The 20716-nt window shown below is 39.2% G+C and overlaps 1 protein-coding gene across 1 annotated transcript in view; it reads right to left on the bottom strand.

Annotated features, from left to right (window-relative positions):
• Window positions 1–20716, bottom strand: part of KCNB2 (potassium voltage-gated channel subfamily B member 2) — a 460227-nt gene that overhangs the window by 417678 nt on the left and 21833 nt on the right. The window contains exon 2 of the mRNA XM_086336563.1: window positions 11062–11732. Coding sequence (XP_086192689.1) covers window positions 11062–11640 — 579 coding nt within the window. The 5' untranslated portion in view covers window positions 11641–11732. The remainder of the gene's footprint in view (window positions 1–11061; window positions 11733–20716) is intronic.

Raw genomic sequence — 20716 nt, forward strand, 5'->3', positions numbered from 1 at the left:
AAAAAAAAAAAAACGAATATGAGGAACACATTTGGCTGTGGATTTAATTTAGATGACACCAGATAAGATAACTGCACACCAACATCTAAAATCACACTCTATGTTTTATATTAACATTAAATAAAACAATGATCAGAAGGTTGGAGATTCTTTCATTCATATGCAGATATCCTGAGGTTGACTGCAGTGAAGGATGCTCCAATCAAGCAACCCCATTCAGAGCTGCGCTGGGATTACTTGGCCGTCCTTGTCCTGCTGTGGCTTAGGCTTGAGGAGCTATTTAAAGTAGCATTCAACACTTGTGGTTATGTCGAGAGTGACTCAACAAGACATAAGTAAAAGCATGAAATCCAGGGTGGCAATGACCTCTAGCATCCTGAAACAAAATCCTGGGATACTAATGAAAATACTTCTTCCTGCTATTCTTGGACCATTAGAACACTTCCATGGACTTCATGCCCAATCAGATTAGCTTTATATTTAACTACAAACTTTATATTCTGAACAAGCTGTCTTAATTGGATGACAAAGCTGTACCTATCTTAAGTTACCAAACACAGGTTGAAGTTCATTGCATTTTTGTGCAGGTGGATTTTTATAATACATTCTAATGGAGAGGTAGCATTGTATTATATTGAGTTGACCAAAAAGTTCCTTTCAGTTTTTCCATAACATCGTTTGAAAAACCCAAATGAACTTTTCAGTCAACTCAGTATATGAGAAACACTCTCATACACACACACTCCAGAACTGACCTAGTTCAGGTGACACTATGTGAAGGCTGCTGCTGCATGGTTCGCCCACCCAAGACACAGAAACTTGACCACAAACATCAGTTGGAGTCATCTACTTGATAGCTGGTAATATCCAGAACTGTTTCATTTAAAGCTTTATAAAGACATTAAAGGGGATGACTTTAGAGGGGAAAAAATCCATTCATTTTCTGCATTAGCTAACGAGCTAACTTAAACACGGATGTATACACAGCTGCAAATGAATAATACATAGGTGCAGAGTCCGATAGCGCTCTGATGTTCACTTTCAGTGTCTCCTGGAAAAGTTTTAGAAGGATGAGAACAAACACCTTCCTCCTCCCCCACTTTCCCATTGCCCATCACTGTAGTTCTCTGTTCCCAGCTGATCGATGTCAAACAGCTTTTTTCTAGATTGGTTATGTTTGTGTGTCGACTGACAGAACAATTGCTGAGAAGTCTCTGTCTCTTGAAATTCTTCAGAGTTCTCACTGTAAACTATAAAGCTATCATCAACTACAGCGTTACAGATATAGGAAATACAGCTTGCCTCCAATGTCACATACTCCATGGAAAATGCTGGCAGCCGTGACCTGGGAACTCTTTTATCCTTCTCTGCTCCGCTGCAGAGGTAGGAAAGGTTTTAACGATCACCCTGGCTACTGGTGGACAAGAAAAATTTTCACTCTGACTGATGCCTTAAAAGCTCTTATCACTTTTATTATTTTTAAATAGGATATTTTAAATGAAGGATGTGTCCTGTACGAATCTCTATGATACCATAGGATCCCCACCCCCCCATAAAATATAGGAGCAGTTAATGACAGTTAGTATATATGACAACCAGAGGAAAAAAACAGATTGGGAGAAGGTAACAGTGCCTGGTGGCCAGCTAAACTCATTAAGTCACTAGTTGCTACAGACAAACCTTACATTATACAGAATTCAGATTTATACCTCACACATTATAGATTATTGAATGTCATGGTACTCTGGGGGTTACTCTCAAATAGCATAAAACCATCAATGCTAAATCAACGTCAAAATTAAAAAAATTTTATCATAATCTTTGGTTATTTCACAAATTGTACATTAGCAGCAAGGATTATTTTTCCCTATGTAATCATATTTTGATCAAAAGGAATTTTTATTTCAGTAATTTATCTAGAATCAACTTTGATAATTATTTAAAAAAAATTTTTCTTATCAATGTTCAATTCACATCTGTATACAGAGTCTCTGTGTTAAGAATGGTTCTTACATTGAGTCAGTAAACAAGTTTCTCTAAAGACAGATGGGTAAATTTTTCTAATCATGAACACAAAATTTTGTTTATAAATTTCAACTCTATTATTAAATTGTTAGACTGTCATTTTAAAATTAAAATTATGCAAAGCATTTTGCAAAATATGAAGCATTCTCTATTGTTACTGGGACAATTTAAAATATGTTTTTTCTAGTGTTATTTTTTGCTTTAAATTCTTTTTTGTTATTTTATTTGAACTCCAAGTGTATGTATTTCTCATGAACTGTCTCTTTTGTGGAACAAGGTGGAAGGTTTGACCAGTTAAAATAAAGAAAGTGCCCAAAACTTTTTATTTTTGATGATTCAATTTATACAATATTTAATATAAATAAAAGCTCAATATTTCATATGCAATATTAATATTCAAATTGGCTACTTTGACATTCCATAACAAACAAGTATTAATAAGTTCTTTGGAAAGAGAGTATTTCATTTCATTCTATATGACAAATGTTTTTGTCAAATATGTCAGTGGCTAGAAAAAAGGGAAAGATCAGCGAAATTCAGAGCTCCAATGCAACTAACTGCTATATCTGTACCATATTCTTGATTAGTTGTTCAGTCATGTCCGACTCCTTATGACCCTGTGGACTGTAGCCTGCCAGGCTCCTCTGTCCATGGAATTTTCCATGCAGGAATACTGAAGTGGATTGCCATTTCCTTCTCCAGGGAATCTTCCAGACCCAGGGACTGAACCCATGTCTCATGCACTGGCAGGCATTGGCAGGCAGATTCTTTGCTGCTGAGGCACCAGGGGAGCCCATGTCCGTACCATATCACAGCACTAAGGGATCGTTACCAGGGTGACCTGAATATCCTAACACACCAGGGGAAAAGTTAAATAGTAACAATATAAATACACATGGATGAGGCAGAGACTAACCATCTCCTGTGGAATAAAAGCAGTTACAAGACGGCAGTATCATACAATTAATTCGATGAAATTTTCAGGGCAAAGTTCCACTAGACAAAAGAGTGCTTAAAAAGCTAATAGGACGGGCAAGCTGTCCAACGCCAAGGCATATACATCATGGGAACTTTCTTATAAACTCTTAGTATTTGTAAAGTGTTGGTTTAGCTTATTTTTTTTAAACGGGAGATAAAGCTCAGATAAGAATACTTAATCTAAAACATTATTGAAACCATTCTAGAGCCTTCCAAAGTGGAGAGTGTTAAATATTGTGACTATTCCTTCATAATACTTATGCTTACCTAAAGTAGTACATTTGTCACTTTATAAAGTCTCTCACTTGAAATAAAGAAAACAAATCTGTTAATAACCAAAGCAGTGTACGTGGATTTTTAAAACCAGAATATTTAAATACTACTGATGTTCTGAGATAACATTAGATAATGTAGAAAGAACTCTTTAGTTGTTTTTTGTTTTACTTTGAAAATGATAATTACTTATTGAGGTTTAAAAATCAAGCTTGAAAGGAATCTGAATGTCTTCTTTTAGTATTTAATGGAAACTAGTGATTTTTCAAGAGATGAAAATTAAGACTGCTCTCTTAAGACATAACCAAGAAGTAAAGAGGAAATGAAACATACACGATTTGTGGATAATTTCTTTTTAAAAAAATACTCTCGTGTAAGGTGATCACATGGCTTATTGTTCAAATTGGGACACTTTTTAAGAATGAAAGGAGATGTTATTAATAATTAGAGTAGGGCAAAAGTCTAACAACTTTAACTGGGGTATTCTCAGCAAAACCAGGACTTATGGCCCCCTCTGCTAAAAGCACCAGAGAAGGCAATGGCAACCCACTCCAGTGTTCTTGCCTGGAAAATCCCATGGGCAGAGGAGCCTGGTAGGCTGCAGTCCATGGGGTCGCAAAGAGTTGGAGAGACTTCATTTTCACTTTTCACTTTCATGCACTGGAGAAGGAAATGTCAACCTACTCCAGTGTTCTTGCTTGGAGAATCCCAGGGACGGGGGAGCCTGGTGGGCTGCCGTCCATGGGGTCGCACAGAGTCAGACACGACTGAAGCGACTTAGCAGCAGCAGCAGCAGCAGCAGCTGCTAAAAGCACATGGGATGTGAATTTTCTAGCAATTTCTTCTTTTTTCACCTTTCTCTTTCTGATCAAATGAGGCCAAGTGGACAAAGAGTGGTGTATTTTCAGGGCAGCTTTTTGGGAAAAGCAGAGATGCATGGATCTGGAACCAAACAATGGAGTAACTGAGCCATCTTCATCAAAGAGAGGAAGGTGGGAGGGATTTTCAGGAGGGAGGGGACATACGTACACCTATGGCTGATTCATGTTGATATCTGGCAGAAACCAACACAATATTGTAAAGCAATTATCCTCCAATTAAAAATAAATAATATTTTTTAAAAGCCCAATGTTGTTTTCTACCTTATCTGTTTTATTCTCTTATACCTAATTTCCTCCAGACTTTCAGCCTGTTAGTCTTCATGGATTATATATTTAAAAAAGAAAAACTTATCTCCAATTGAATCATCCACAGACTGGCCAAGTTCTGTTAACTCCTTTGAGCACCTCCAAACCCTTGTGCCCTGTTATCAGAAAAACGCAAAAACCTAATCTGTGCAGCTGGAATGCAGAAAGGAAAGGCCAAGAAGCAAAATCAGCAAGCATTCAACACGGAAACAGCATGACCAGTGCACTAATTAGGCCACTGATGATTCAAGGCAAGAGCTACAGTACGCTCAATCCACAGAGGGGCCCAATGCAGGGAGATTTCTGTGTGTATTCACATGGCAGTGTTTATTTTGGGTCACCCATTTATGGTTTTGATGGTTACTATTACTGTTAATCATTAAGAAAGTTATCAGAAAGCTAAACTGAGGGTTTTGTATGAGCAGTGTTGTTCACCTGACTATATATAGAGAGAGACATATATATGTGTATGTATATATGTGTGTGTGTGTGTGTATAGCAGAGAATTATGCATGTGTATGTGTGTATATATATATATGTATATATACACATGCATAACATGTGAAAGTTCTCTTCTTGGACTAAAAGGAAATAGTTTATGGGTCTGTTTTCATACCTTTCTTTTTTCATTCAAAGCATGAGACTAACTGATTCACATACTATAAATAGAATCAGAATGTTAAATATTCTTTTCCTCCTGATGAATGCACAGGAGTTTTGTTTTATTTGGATTTATTTTCTTTTTACTATTTCTGTGACTTGAAAGGTCTACACTCTAATTCCATCAGAATAGAGAGGGCGGTTATCATCGAAGGGCGACGAACAGGCACCGTTTCCTGGGAAACTCATAACTTTGGTCTCTGGCTCCTCAGAGAGCTGGAGGCCTAGTGACAGACTGCAGACATCTATCCTGGCCAACTTCCCTCTTGATCCAATGATAACCAAGGTTTTCAGACCCTTCCCATGCTTGCTCTAAGGACTCTGCTGCATCCCACCAGTGATGGTGGCCACGTGAATACCTTGGAGCTCATAAGCCAGAAGCAGGAAACACAGTCATTGCCTTCTTCCATTCGATGCATTCTCAGTGTCATTGCCAAGAGGAGAAAATTGGTTCTTGTGCGGAGGGGTGAAAAAATTCTTAGCTATTTCAATAGTTTGTAGCCCTTCAGTGTCGAACCTGACAAAATCATATTCCTTCATATGCAGTAACTTTCTTTAGAGAGAATTTAAATTTAGCTTAATTTTTTCCTTAGGGGGTCATTACTGAAAAAGTTAATAATTCTTTACTCAATCATCATTTCCATTTTCCTGAGGATGAAAGAGAGACAGAGAGAGAGAAGGGGGGTTGGGGAAAGGGAGGAGGAGAAGAGAATAGGGAAAAGGCACCCCTTAAAAAAAGTGGCAGCTGAGGGGAAATGGGGAAACTGAAGAGAGAGAAGCAGATGATAAACAGTAGCCCCCAGTGACCCAGGATCCTGTCCAACAGGACCCTTGGGTGGCTCTCTCTGTGCTGGCTCAGATGAACAGAAGTGGCAGAAGTGACAATGTCCTTATATTGTTCTTATTAAGACTGCTTATAGTCTGGTTTCCTGACCCGACCCCTGGGATCGACCTGTTGGCTGCCCTAACCACAGCTGGTCGGCTTAGAGTAGGTACTTGGCCTAAGCTGAGCACTCCCCCTGAGATTTCAGACTTGGGACAAACTGAGGATTGAACTTGTCCCTGCTCTGGGAGTTGAAACTGGGATATTTCACATTCAGGAGCTACGGACACCATGCTGTTCTATTACTGCTATTGGCAGCACATTTCTTTTACTTACAACCAAAGACACCTAGTGTTTCTCTGGGGTCTCAGAGGGCAAAGAGTCCACCTGCAATGCAGGAGACCGGGGTTCAATCCCTGGGTCTGGAAGATAAGGGAATGGGAACCCATTCCAGCGTTCTTGCCTGGAGAATCCCATGGACAGAGGAGCCTGGCAGGCTACCATCCATGGGGTCGCAAAGAGTGAGACATGACTGAGCCACAAACCCTTTCACTTTCACAGACACTTAACTCAGATAAGCAAGACTTAAGAAAGAAAAAGTAAGAAAAGAAAAAGTGTCTTTTACTACCATAACCAACCCAGGGGTAAGGGTAAGGTTCCTCATAACACAGGAAACAAGCAGGAAATGTACCACGGTAACCCTTGCCCATAACTCAGGGAGGTTCGTTCTGGGAAGCTGCCTCACATCTTCTCCATGCCTGTGGCTTCTTAAGACTTCTCACCTTCCCTGGAATAACAGACCTGTACCAGACCTCTTGGCCCCCAAAGTTATCCTAGATCTCCCCACCATGCCCAGTAACAATCCGCCAGATGGAAAGCAGAATTTCACATGAGAAGGCTATACAGCACTGTCTGCACACCACGTCCACTTCCTTGATGGGTTGAGGTTTGCCTCTTGGGCTCAGCCATTCCTAATTGGGTTTGTCTGAAGACCCACCAACTTCCTTTGCCCTTGACCTTCCTCAGATACCCTAGTGAGGGCGCTGTACTGTACTGAGTCTGCTGCTGCTGCTGCTGCTGCTAAGTCGCTTCAGTCGTGTCTGACTCTGTGCGACCCCATAGAAGGCAGCCCACCAGGCTCCCCCGTCCCTGGGATTCTCTAGGCAAGAATACTGGAGTGGGTTGCCATTTCCTTCTCCAATGCATGAAAGTGAAAAGTCTAGTCCCCTCCAACTCTCAGATGGGCTGTGCATCTTCCTGGCCGTTTTTCATCCCAAAGGCTGATAAGCCTGCCAGCCATAGAACCATTTCCCCTAAATAAATGCTTTCAAACACCTCTCAGACCTGAGTCTCTGTAAGCAGTATTTAAAAGGGAATCACTACTGCAGTTCCTTTGGGAAGAGGCCAAAGAGAAAAATAAAATGTTTCCAATTCAGAAGCTGACTAAATTGCTCTGGGCTGGAAGAGGTACGGGATCACATCTAATTCCAAATCACTGCCCAGGAAACTGGCATCCAGTTAAGCCCATCTCTTCCCCTTGCATGTTCCTATGACAAGCATCCCAGAGCCTGCAATTCCATGTGGTGGTAACCCAGAGACTGGTCCCAACCACCCCCCCAGGCCCATTTGACTGGACCCCACATTCACAAATAGTCTCAAATGTAAACTTTATACATTATCTCTATGGGAGGGAAAATTTACAGCCACCAGAGACACAGGATAGACAAAGCCCATCACACAGACATAAACTCAGGTCCCGTTACTAGATGATACCATGCCCCCCAAAACACTTTGTTTTTCACAAAGTGTCTATTTTGGGAAGTACAATTGTATTTCATGGTATTCTATAACTGTGTAAAAATGTTAATTTGTTAAATATAGACATTTTAAATATATCATGCTTTTAAACTCTATTTGCCTTTTTTTTCACTTACTAATATACTAGAAAGTTCAATGAATAGAAATGACACCAAGAAGCATGTTCTATAAGAGCTGAATCATTACTGTCAGGGTCATACCCAGAGATGGTGTGACAGATCAGTGGGCCTTGCAATAATTTTATATATCACAGCGGATACCCCTAGGACAGACTGAACAATTACTACATAATAGATTACTGAGTATTTATTCCATGTCAATGAATAGATATTTTAACTTACTATGGAATATTTGATAGAAAATGTCGAATTTTTCCTGCTATACTAGGGATTATATAATTTCATAACATTTATATTTTACTACAGAAATATTATAAAATACAGAAAAACCAAAGAGACAAAAACAAATATTTTCTAGGATATGAAATCCCTGTTTAACCTAAGAGAATATTTATTAAATTTTGGAGAGAAGGGAATGATTCTACATGTCCACTCTAATGTGTGTAGTGCACAGAGAACCATCTATAAACATTCAATTGAATAAGCAATAACCGATGGCAGCCCACTCCAGTATTCTTGCCTGGAGAATCCTATGGACAGAGGAGCTTGGTGGGCTATAGTCCATAGCGTCACAAAGAGTTGGACACGACTGAAGCGACTTTACACACACACACACACACACACACACCCAATAACTGAAAAAGCAAGGTAAACAGATACTCTCCTCCAAAGTTATCTTACCTCTCAAACAAGTTAGAAAAAAACCACAGATTCCAAGCATTCCTGCATAAGAATTTCATAGCACAAGCAGGATCCTGATGTACCTATAACATAGTGAAAGCTAGAATACAATCCTACTGAAGCACTGACAAAATGAATTTTCCCCAAGTTATAAAAATACTATTCACCCATATTCACACACACATCACATTAACTCCCCTCACCAATAATTATTCTAGAAAAATAACAAGTTAGATGACTAGAAAAGAGTACAGGAAAGGTAGTTAGTGGTTTGTATAAGGCATCATTCAGAGCTGTTTCTAAAAGGCTCCAAACCTCAGACAAATGAACAATACTTTCACTTAACTACCATGCAATCAAATGTAAAGAATTTATATAATATTTCCCCATTCAAACAGAGAGGGAAATGTACACATTTAAACAAACAAACACAAATCCTTCATGAAAATTCAGTAGAGAATCTACTTAGGCTAGCAGAGATTTGCTTAACTTGATTAATAATTTGGAACCATATTTATTATTTACAACTTCACAAAATCTTCCAAAACCAAAGTCCTTGGCTGCTGGGTATAGTTTTCAGGTAGATATCTGTGCAAACATAATCTGAAGCAGGTTTAAATACTCTGATGTAGAGGGGTGTGTATATGTGTTATATTATATACAACTATATACAATAGGCCATTATCAACAACACCTTCTTAGAGATCAAGACATGGCTTTGTGTCTAAAATTTAGAGATTAAACAAACTCTGTCATCTCAGGAATGAAATTACTGACATTATTGCATCCTTATCAGGAATTCTTCAGAAAAAATATGTACATACTTGAAATTTTTTCTATAACAATACTTAATTTTAGATGTGTGTTAATAATGTTATCAGCAAATAAATCAAATTGGCCTTTCAAATTTTCTTTGATTTAGCTGCTTATATTTGGCTAACTCCCTCTGGACCATCTGGTGGTACAATGATTTATTCCTCAATTGCCTAAAATCTTGAACGAGTTCATTTGACACCCAAAATACTCCCCTAAACCCAGAATTTATCTTATTCAGGTTCAAAATTCACTCCATGTTTTTAGTAGTAACTCAAATGTGTAACTTAAAGGTTTGACATTGGAAGAGAAGTAACCTTTCTCAACCAAAGTCCACATCTCTCTCTTACAGATAAAACAAAAGGAAACAAATTATTCATAACTACAAAAGACCTAGTTGAAACCTTTCATTTGCCACAAAATGTGCATTTCCTCATCATGAACAGCAGAAATAACATTTCATTCCATTTAGTTCCACATCCTGGCCGGAAAGTAAAATGCCTTTATAAGTCAAAAGATGCAAAACTAGAAATATCAATCAGTGCAAGAAGCAGTTTTATGATAGTCTGCATCCAGTTGATAATTTATGTTATTTACATGCTGTAAACTATTATGGAGAATTGTAATTTTCAGTCAAAGGCACACAGAATCAATTACATTTCCATAATTTTTACTGTTTATAAGAAAAGACAACTGGAAAAAAAGACAGTAAGTAATCCAAAGAATTTATAGGATTATTCACTGTTTTCTCTACTCCATATTCCATTTTCATCTAATTGGCACAAAATGTCAATCCTATGCTTCTGCAGCTAAAGATGACTCTTTGGGCTTTTTACTTACAATTCATACTGAAATAAAGAACTAAATATATGCAATGAAAATCAGTTTCTGCTAACTCTCAAAGCTCCAAATAGAGTTAGGTGAACACTGTCATGCAATTGAATTAAATGCTGAAATTAGTGGCCAAAATTTTTACTCTTAGATTGAGATGTATCCAAGATCAATGGAAAAATATGAATTGACCTTCCTTTTCAGCCAACACTTTATGATCTGAGATATGGGAACATCTCAATTGTGAACACAATTATACACCAACAAAAACAACACTGTTAGAGCAGACCTCACAGGAGGGGGACAGTCGATGCACGCTGACACTGATTCACCCCTTACACTGCCTCATAAGGCGGATCCTTCCTCAATGGGGGCCCCCAGCCCTGCTGGTCTACACTGGACCATGCTCTCCAGTCTCTCCTGCTCCTCCAGAGGACCAGGCCGGGAGGCACCTCCTCCACTTTCAATGACAGCACCGAACTTCATTCAGGATGGTGCCCAGGCCTATCTGCAAGACTCCACACCGGATGGATCTGAGTTCATGTTCTCCCCTCAGCCTTCAAGTCACCAACCCCAGACGGCATCTGGGTGGTCAGCAGTCTTCAACATCAAAGCACCTAGGCTGTTCCCAAGTAACAAAAAACACTTAAGAAAGAGTAATGCCACTGTATGCCTTATCAATAAGAATAACTCAATTTCACTCCATAAGATCTTGGAAAGGACGTCTCCCTGCATAGACACCCTATGCTACGTCTTACCCAAACATCTTAAACCACGAAAAGCATACTTTCTAGAATATAGGGACCGCCTTTTTGAACCATGCGTAAGAAAGTCACACTCTTGCTTTTCATACCTTGGCAGCCACGGACGAGTTGGGCTTCTCTAGCAGGTCCCAGAGTTTCTTTCTCTTTTCAGGGCAGCAGGTGTTATCAAACTCTTCACCCTCGCGTTCCCGCATGGTCTCCGCCTCCCGCCGCAGTTCTTCGTTCATCTGCTCCTTCTTTTGATGATACCTGGCTTGGCAGCACGACTCTAAGTAGATCTCATCGATCCCCCAGTAATCAAGCTCTTGGCCGAAAGAGAGAGCGCACATTTCTTCCATCATGTGGAGTTTCCCTGTCCGGTAGAAATTTAAAATGGAAGTGAAGGCTCCTGGGTGCCGATCGAAGAAATATTCGTTCTCGTTCAGGTTGTAGTCATCGCACACCTCCAGGAGGCTCTCGTGCGTGTTGCAGTCCCGGAGCTTCCCCAGGCGGGTCCTGGGCAACCGGTCCAACGTTCTCCACAGGACCTCGTGGTTGAGGCCCCCCACGTTGATCTTCACCCTCCGGGAGCACGTTTTGCTCCTAATGATGTCCACTGGTTCCGGTGGAAGAGAAAGTGTCGACCTTGACGTCTTCCTGTTTAAGCCAGGGGGAACCTTCTCTGCCATTTTGGACTGCACAAAGGGTCCTCAAAAGGATGCGCCGCTGGAAGGTCAACTCAAGCTAGATCCCTCTGCGGCAGGCATTTCCACGGATGCACCTGGAAGAAAGCAACCATAAAGCCTCTGGTTACTTGCATTTTTCCTAAAGCATTTCCTGTTCTATGAGATCACTCCGCTGTTCGTGCACAACCCGGAGGTATAACAATAATTACTGTGTATTGATGGAGATGTCTATCTTTGCTAAAACTTAAAAGGCATAAGGAAGAAAAGACCACACAATGTACTATGCAGAAGAAGCTGTATTCAATTTTTTATACACCTATAGGCAGACAGCTCCCAAATTTGTCACTGGAGACCTCTTTCTCAAGCTTTGAACTATCCTCGTGCTGATCAACTCTTCCCAAATGAAACGCAGACACATCAAGCTAAACCCAGCACACCTCCAACCTTCCCCATCAGTTCATGTTCCTTCTCAGATGTGTGGTCCTCTGCACCCCCACACTGAGCTAGCTACCCAAGCTAAAACTCTAAGAAATTCCCATCCATCTGTCCACATGCAAATAAGCACCAGGTCTTAACCAACTGAACATTGCTTAAGCCCTCTGCCTGTATTACCCAGTCCCCATTACTCCTGAACCATGCTGTTCAAACTCTCAGCATCTCTTGCCTACATTTCTTTGTTTAAAAAAATATTTTTATCATTATTTATTTATTTTGGCTGTGCTGGGACTTCATTTCTGTGTGGGCTTTGTTCTAGTTGCGGTGCAGGAGCTTCTCAGCGCAGTGGCTTCTCCTGTTGCAGTGCACAGGCTCTATGGTAGGTGGGCCTCAGTAGTTGCCGCTCCTGGGCTTTAGAGCACAGGCTTAATAGTTGAGGCACATGGGCTTAGTTGTCCCACGGCATGTGTAATCTTTCTGGAGCAAGGATGGAACTCCTGTCTCCTGCATTGGCAGGTGGATTCTTTACCGCTGAGCCACCAGGGAAGACCCCTTGCCTACATTTCTACAGTAGCATCTGAAACTATATCCTGAGCTCTGGTTTTGTCCACATTAAAAAAAAAAATTCTCTGTATAGCTTCTAGAATGATCCACTAAGAAACAAATCTGATTTAACCATGCTTTAATCCCTACAAACATCCAATGTAACTGGCAGTATAAAGTCCCCTGAGCCCTGGCAGATGTGACCTACCTCTCCACTCTCACCTCTCATTCCTCCTTCATCACTGTACTCCAGCAACCCCAGACTACACACACTATTCTGTTTCAAGCTCCTGGCCTTTGTTCATGCTGTGTCCTGGAAGGTTTGACTAACTTCAGCTTGCTCTTCAAGACTCAGTTCAGACATCACCTCCTCCAAAAAGTCTTCCATGATACATCTCCACTAGGATCCTGAAACTCTGTGAGTGTCTATTCTGCTTCACCACACCACTGCAATCACACCTTTCCCAAGGATACTGGGAGCCCTGAAAGACAAAGACTATTTTCTCTGTTACATCTTTATCACTGAGCACAGTTCTTACATATTGTGAGGGTTTGATAAATGCTGAATAGTCAATTTTTTAATTGTTCTCCACAGGGTAGCTGACAAAAGACCTAGTAAGGCTAATGTATATGGCTGGAAAAATGCATAAGTGGAATTAATTGGATACTTGCCTAAAATGCATCTATATTTACATGTTATGTGTATATAAGTTTGTGTGTACATAGGATATGTCAGAATGTGTGTGTGTTTACATTCTTTGACCCACAGCTCTTTTCTCCTGTGGACTAATTCTTTAAAACATGACTGTTTTAGTAGTCCCTCTTATTGATCTATTCTTCTGATCTGCAGCAGTAAGCATCTTCTTATTTGATCTTTCTCTATAATGTTTTTGCAGAAAACCATGGTGCTTCAAGCAATTCACCTCAAACACCACTTTTAATGTAAAACACCATGTTTCACACAGGCAATAGCTTATACCAAAGGGAAAAGCTTTTAGATTTAAGAGGCCCTTATAATTAGAATTCTCTTTTAAGATACACACCAATTTTACCATGTCTTTGGTCTCTCCACTCCTATAAGTTAAATTTATTTCTCCACCTGGAAGCCAAGTATTCTCGCAAATGAAAATAAGTCAAATTTATGAAAAAATAGTGCTGGACACTGTAAGAAGTATTTCAAATATGGCCAATAAATATACTTGACATGGGAGTTTTTTCAGCTACATAGATACAGAAATATTTAAAGCATATACATATACATTCTCATTGCAGATGACAAAAATGCCTATTTTTACAATAAAGGAGAATTACAATAATTTGGGTAAGTATCAAATCCTCTAAGCCTCAATTTCTTAATCTAAAAAATGAGGATAATAGTATGTACTTTATAGGCAGTGTTTAGACAATTAAATGAGATACTTTATGTGAAGTGCCCATTACAGGGAAATATATCTGAATAGAATAAAAAAACTCACAATTCTCCTGTTTTTAAACTTATTTTATTATTATTATACAAATTGTAATACAAATTACAAATAATTTAATACAAATCCCATGGAATTTTCCAGGCAAGAAGACTGGAGTGGGTTCCCAATTCCTCCTCCAGGGGATCTTTTCAACCCAGGGATCAAACCTGCATCTCCTGTGTCTCCTGCAATGGCAGGTGGGTTCTTTACCACTAGCACTACTTGGGAAGCCCTCACATTTCTCCCTTCTTACCTTCCAATCAACTACATGAAAACTATGATCAAAAGCTATACCAGTGTCTATTAAATAAATGCTAGTATTTAATTTTTTATGCATATGTTCAGTCTCCTCTAGTGGATTTTAAGCCTATTAGTCCAGGAATTCTTGGTCTTATATTTTCTCCACCGAGCCCTGTACCTACACACATAATGGGTACCTTATAGCACATATCTTTGATGCCACTGATGCTCATGTCCAACTTTTGTATTCAGATGATAATGGACTACACACTACACATCAAATAGCATGTGAGAGAGGGCAGAGTAATATTGTGTGTGTGTGTTCACTCAGTCATATCCGACTCTTTGCAACCCTATGGACTGTAGCCTGCCAGGCTCCTCTGTCCATGGGGATTTTCCAGGCAAGAATACTGGAGTGGGTTTCCATGCCCTCCTCCAGAAAGCAATATTAGGACTGGGCAAAATAAATGAAAATATTACAGATGGATAATTCAGTGGTGAATCTGAAGTGTCTGTTCTCCATCAAATAACTCAGTTTCAGGTACAATGACATCTCAGGTACTCATACAGATTATGTGACCAGTCCACGTGAATAATAAGCAGGAAAGCTAATCCATTTTTAATTTGGCAACAAATGAGCATTACAATGAATTCACTCTTTGTGAAGTAGGACTTTAACGTGAAGAACAGAGATGGTCTTTGAACCAATTATGGTATCATACAAGAGGTTTTTCAGAAAGAGTGAGAGAAAACTCCAATGGTGTACAAACATCTCATGTTTACAGTCAAGGGTTTAGTGTGACTTCCTTTCTTCTAAAAGTCATTACTAAAACCATAAATACTCTGTCACAGTCACTGGTAAGTCACCATTTTTCTTAAAAAAACTTCACACTCATGACTTACAGTGAATTTTCCTTTTTGTAGAGTATGTGTCAAGTGAAGAGAGGTCATAAGACTTAAATTTCAAAGTATCTTCTTTACTAATCAAGAACTTTCTGTTATAAGAAATCCAGCACTGATTACAAAACCCACAATAAAAGACAGCCTGAAATTCAATGCCCTTTCTTCAAAGCAGGGCTAGAGAAACTTAGCATGAGTGAATACAGTCTGTTGATCTTATTTCTTAAGACTTAAAGATGCTTTGTTCTGATTATTGTTAATGTGGTTAAATTTTTTTATTCTCCCTGGACAGAATGTTCTGCTTATGACTTGATAAAGAGTAGAGTGAAGTATGTCAGAAAGAGAAAAATAATTATCACATTTTAACACATATATGTGGAATCTAGAAAAATGGTACAGATGAACCTATTTGCAAAGGGAACAGCAACACAGACATAGTGAACAAAAGTATGGATGCCAAAGGGGAAATGGAAGTGGATGAATTGGGAGATTGGGACTGATACAGACACACTACTAACACCATGTGTAAAACAGATAACTAATCAGAAAACCTATGATGGAGCTCAGGGAGCTCTACTCAGTGCTCTGTGGTGACCTAAATGGGAAGGAAATCCAAAACCAAGGGGATATATGTATATGTATAGCTGATTGACTTTGCTGTACAGCAGAAACGAACACGTTGTAAAGCAACTATGCTAAAGCTGAAGCTCCAATACTTTGACCACCTGATGCAAAGACTCACTGGAAAAGACCCTGATGCTGGCAAGACTGAAGGCCAAAGGAGACGGGGGTGGCTAAGGGTGAGGTGGTTAGATAGCATCCACTGACTCAATGGACATGAATTTGAGCAAACTCTGGGAGATAAGTGAAGGACACGAGAGCCTGTCCATGGGGTCACAAAGAGGTCTACATGACTTAGTGACTGAACAACAACAATTGTTGGTGGTCGTTTAGTCACTCAGTTGTGTCTGACTCTTTATGACCCCCATGGACTGTAGCCCACCAAGCTCCTCTGTCAATGGGATTTTCCAGGCAAGAATACTGGAGTGGGTTGCCATTTCCTTCTCCAGGGGATCTTCCCCATCCAGGGATCAAACCCCTGTCTACTGCACTGCAGGTGGATTCTTTACCACTGAGTCATAAGGGAAGCTGAAAGCAATTATACTCCAATAAAAAGAAATATTTTTTTAATTTACAGCAAAAAAAAGTAGAGGCTCAAATATAAGTTGAGGCTCAATATACAAGTTCTTGACCATTGCAGAATTGTGACTAGTGTTCAGAGAGTTAATCAGGCTTTCAGAAGAGTTGTAGGACACAAGTGGTCACATTTGTAAGCCTCTCATTCAGGTCAAGTGCAGAACCTAAGCCCTGCTCAACAGTCCCTTAGAAACTCTCTGAGCCTTTCTGTCTACCACCCCACCCCCCGCCCCCCGTCCTTCTCCCTGCTCTTTCTTCCTCTGTATTTTTCTTTCTCATTTTTCCAGCCCTATTTCCCCACCCACGGCTTATCTCCCTTTGGTTCCTCTCCCTCTCTTCTACCTAGTTCCCTAGATCTTTCTATCCTCACCATCTCTAACCAACCACAAAAGCAAAACTCCCATCTGTTCAGACTTGTATATACTTCATGAAGTTTTCTACACCCTTAATAAGAAAACCCTGTGAGCTGAAAATACCATGTCTCTCTCCAGAAGAAGAGAAACACATCTAAATTGAATTGTTTTGTATGGAATGTTGTATGAGATCACAAAAGAGGCTCTGCTCTGAGGCTCATGACCCCTGGGTACAGTGGGGCTGTTCCCAGCATCCCCTTCACCTTTCTGGTTGGGCTTCAGGTTCTTCACACATCCAACCATGGCATTTCCATGCCTACTATTCTCTGATGTCCTATGACATTTGGTTGATTTTTTCCTCTTGTTATGATTCTGTGATTGTTATCACCCTTCCCCTCCAATCACCATCCTTACTTTAGATAGAAATAAAAGATAGAAATAAACATAATATAGTGCTTCAGAGTCCATGAAAACTTTTTCATGTCCAGTTTCTTAAGAAAAGTTGGCTTTCATATTTCATTTCAAGAACCCTTTAATATTTATCAAGGCTTGAAACAGACTACATTCAGAACATCATGAAAGTTTCATTCATTTTATTTAGTGTTTTTAACTTTCCATTTTAAATCTATGTTCTTTTCTGCCATATTAATTTTATTCCTAACAATGAATCTGTCCATTCCCCTTGGGTTAGACACTGTGTCTTGCCACTCTTGAGAGCTCACAAAATTTACGTTTTTAATTTTAGTAATGAAAGTGAACATGGTGCTATGTTTTCCCACATTTAGTTTTATAAATGAAATGATGTCTGCCATAATAATTTTATCCCATGAGAATCAATCATGAAGTTCAATTTAATATATAAATTTAATATAAAATGTAATAATTCCTTGTTTAAACTGTGGAGATGTTATACAACAGTGTAGAATTTATATACACAAACAGCTGTAAACTGAACATGCATTTTTATGTCAAGGGCAGAATCTCAGTGAATCTTTTCTTGGGGTAGCTTGCTAGTTTATTTCACCTCGTTGGATCAATTGAAAGTCAAGCTTGCAACAGTCGACCAGTGCAAATGTACTAAACATCTCTTCATTAGTCTGTTAGAGGAAAAAAGCGACTCTCAGAACAATAAACAACAACAAACATTCTCGTTTCTGAACAGCTGCACCAGGCTCCTACCAACAGCATGGAATTAAGCTGCCACCCATTCAGCGCTAAAGCTGACAAAACACAACATGCTGATCATGGCATCGTAATTACAGCTTAAGACTCCAGGTCCGAGGCAGGGAATGGGGTGATTTTTTTTTTCACTGTAGTCTCAAAAACACTACCATTATGTCATATACTTGACACTTCCTTCGTGGAGCAACGCAGGATAAGTCCCATGTGCGATTTTGCACAGATGAAAAGCAAATCTTTCTAAAAACCTAAGTGATGTTTAACATTTCATTTCTGTGTTGCTGGTACATGCTGAGTACACATTTGCAAACAAGCAGCGCTGAGACCTTTAAATCTAAATCACTCTGTGTATATATAGCTCTAAAGCGTTTTCTTAAATTTTTGTGTACGGTATTAAGCAGTAAATGCCTCTTTTTTGTAACAGCTATTTCTGTTTCAAAGAGACACACAAAGATTATTTGCAGTAGCTATCTGGATAGACAGGCACTATAGCTGAAAGGTAGTTGAAATTTAACCAGTACTTTAAAAAAAGTTAGTACACACTGAAATTTTCAAAAGCACCTCCAGAATTCACTAAAGAAAAACAATACATTTATAAAAAGTTAAACTAGATTTATTTGAGAAAGACAGATCCATAGTATTTCAAAGCAATGTCTGGGAAACTTTCAGCTATCCTAAGAAATTGAACATACATGCTGAAGTACTTGAGAACTTGGGCAGAAATACTATTGAATTTATATTGTCTATTGTCTTTTAATATGTCAAGTTCTAGTAACATTGTCCTTGTCCTCAGAAAGGTGGAAATAGTATTTCACTTCTGCAGTCAAAGGCTGCTAATATCAATAGGTTCCTTGATTTTAGCACAAGTATTTACTTCTCAGTTTAAAAAAAATCCAAGACTTTTATCCTTGATATAACCCAGGCTTTTTTTAGATACACTCAAACCAAATCCTAAAAGCTTTGCTTTCAGTGGTCAAAGGAAGCATTGTGTTGCAGTAAGAAGGGGAAAAGACAAGACAATAAGTAGAATATGCAATATGAGCACCGTTCCATATCATCGATGTTTCCGACTAGCCAAATTTATAAATAAGCTATTTTATTTAGACAGGTAATATGAATTTTCTTCATCAGAAGAGAGAACTATTTAAAGAATTAGCTCCTATATATACAGTTGCTATAATTAGAGAGTAAAACACTAGTTTTGCCTTTAGAAAAATGGCCTTTTATAAGACATAGCTCATAAAAAATCCTTCTCTACACTGAAAAATACAACACTAATGTTATAATGCATCTTAGACCTTCTATAAGCTACAAGGTATAGTAGTGGCTTGGAATGCTCAGTCTATTTCATGACCCACCAGAAAAGGCTCAAGCTTTTATCTGAGCATTAAGCCATTCAGCTGGTAGAAGACTGTCTATTATGACAGTAAAAGTGCCCTTTATGTGGGAGTCTAAGACATGTTCTTTTAAAAGTCTCCTTTTGCAGAAGTCTTCCCAAAGTTACAGTAGAGTGCAGAGGATAAATAAAGATGAAAGTTGATAAGAAAAGTAAAAAAGGCAACAAACAGAGAAACTATTGGTACCACTGAAAGGAATGGGAAATGAGGCTGGGCCACTCTGTAATATTCTGGTGTAAGTAATCACAACCTTCATTCACTACCTGGAGTTCTCTGTGGATGATACAACCTTCTATTTGGGTGATGGACTTCAATTTCATATTCCATCTTGGTGTGTGGCATCAGTTAGATTCAGTCTCTATGAAACCAAGTTTTAAAATGTTCATGAAGCCTTGATAGGATTTGAACACCTTTCTTTAGGTTTCTTCCAATAAAATTAGATTTCAGATCATGCAATGTTTGGTCTGGAATGTTCAGCAGTAAGATTCTACACAAGGGATATTTCTCAATTGGGCTCTGTCTCATAGTAAAAATACACTTTTCAATTATATTCTGGTCCCTTACTTCTCCCCAACAAATACATGGTAAGCAATGGAGCTTTTATTAAAAGCTCCAATACTGAGTCTGATTTTAGGCTAGTCTCTATGACTTAAACATATACCCTATGCTTTAGATACCCCCATGTTTGGAAATTGGAATCACAGTACATTGGCAGAAGGGATCTTGGGGATGACCTGGTCCAATTTCCCTATTTACAGCTTTTAAAACTGAGATCCAATGAGTCACATGACTTGGCTGACCTCTCTCTGGTAGTGACTAAACTTGGACCAGAACCCAGATTTACAGACTTACGAAGATTTACTACATAAGTCTCTTTCCATTACACCCCAGCTCATCATTCTTTGCTTTTCACCTTCTAGTGGAAGTTTTAAACAGTTTCTGTTTCTTTGTCTACTCCCCATATCAAAATACTGGATTCAAACAATACTAAAGTGAAGTGTGTTATCTCCTATACATTGCTTATTTCTTTAAAGAGTAATGACTATAGTCCGGCAACTTGACTGTGGTCTTCAGAAGATGGATGCATTTCACAGAATTGTTCTTTCCTTGGTTCTGCTTCCCTAGTGCCAATGTTTAGGATAACTACTTCCTTCCACTCACTTTGGACCCCTCCAGTTGGTTCTGAACACTGCGACCCAAACACTGGCAGGTCTGGACCATCCCTACTAGAAGATGTGTCCATGCTTGCCAGTCTCAGGATAGAAACAACAATACAAAACTGTAAGGTCTGACTTCTACTTATCTCTGCAGTTCAGTACCCTCTTCCCTCTCCCTCTATGTTCTAGCTTTCTGTTTTGGCCACACCTCA

The sequence above is a fragment of the Bos grunniens genome, chromosome 14 (assembly GCF_055505025.1).
Source record: "Bos grunniens cultivar Pamir isolate PY7600 chromosome 14, Bosgru_T2T1.0, whole genome shotgun sequence".
In the NCBI taxonomy this organism is placed as follows: domain Eukaryota; kingdom Metazoa; phylum Chordata; class Mammalia; order Artiodactyla; family Bovidae; genus Bos; species Bos grunniens.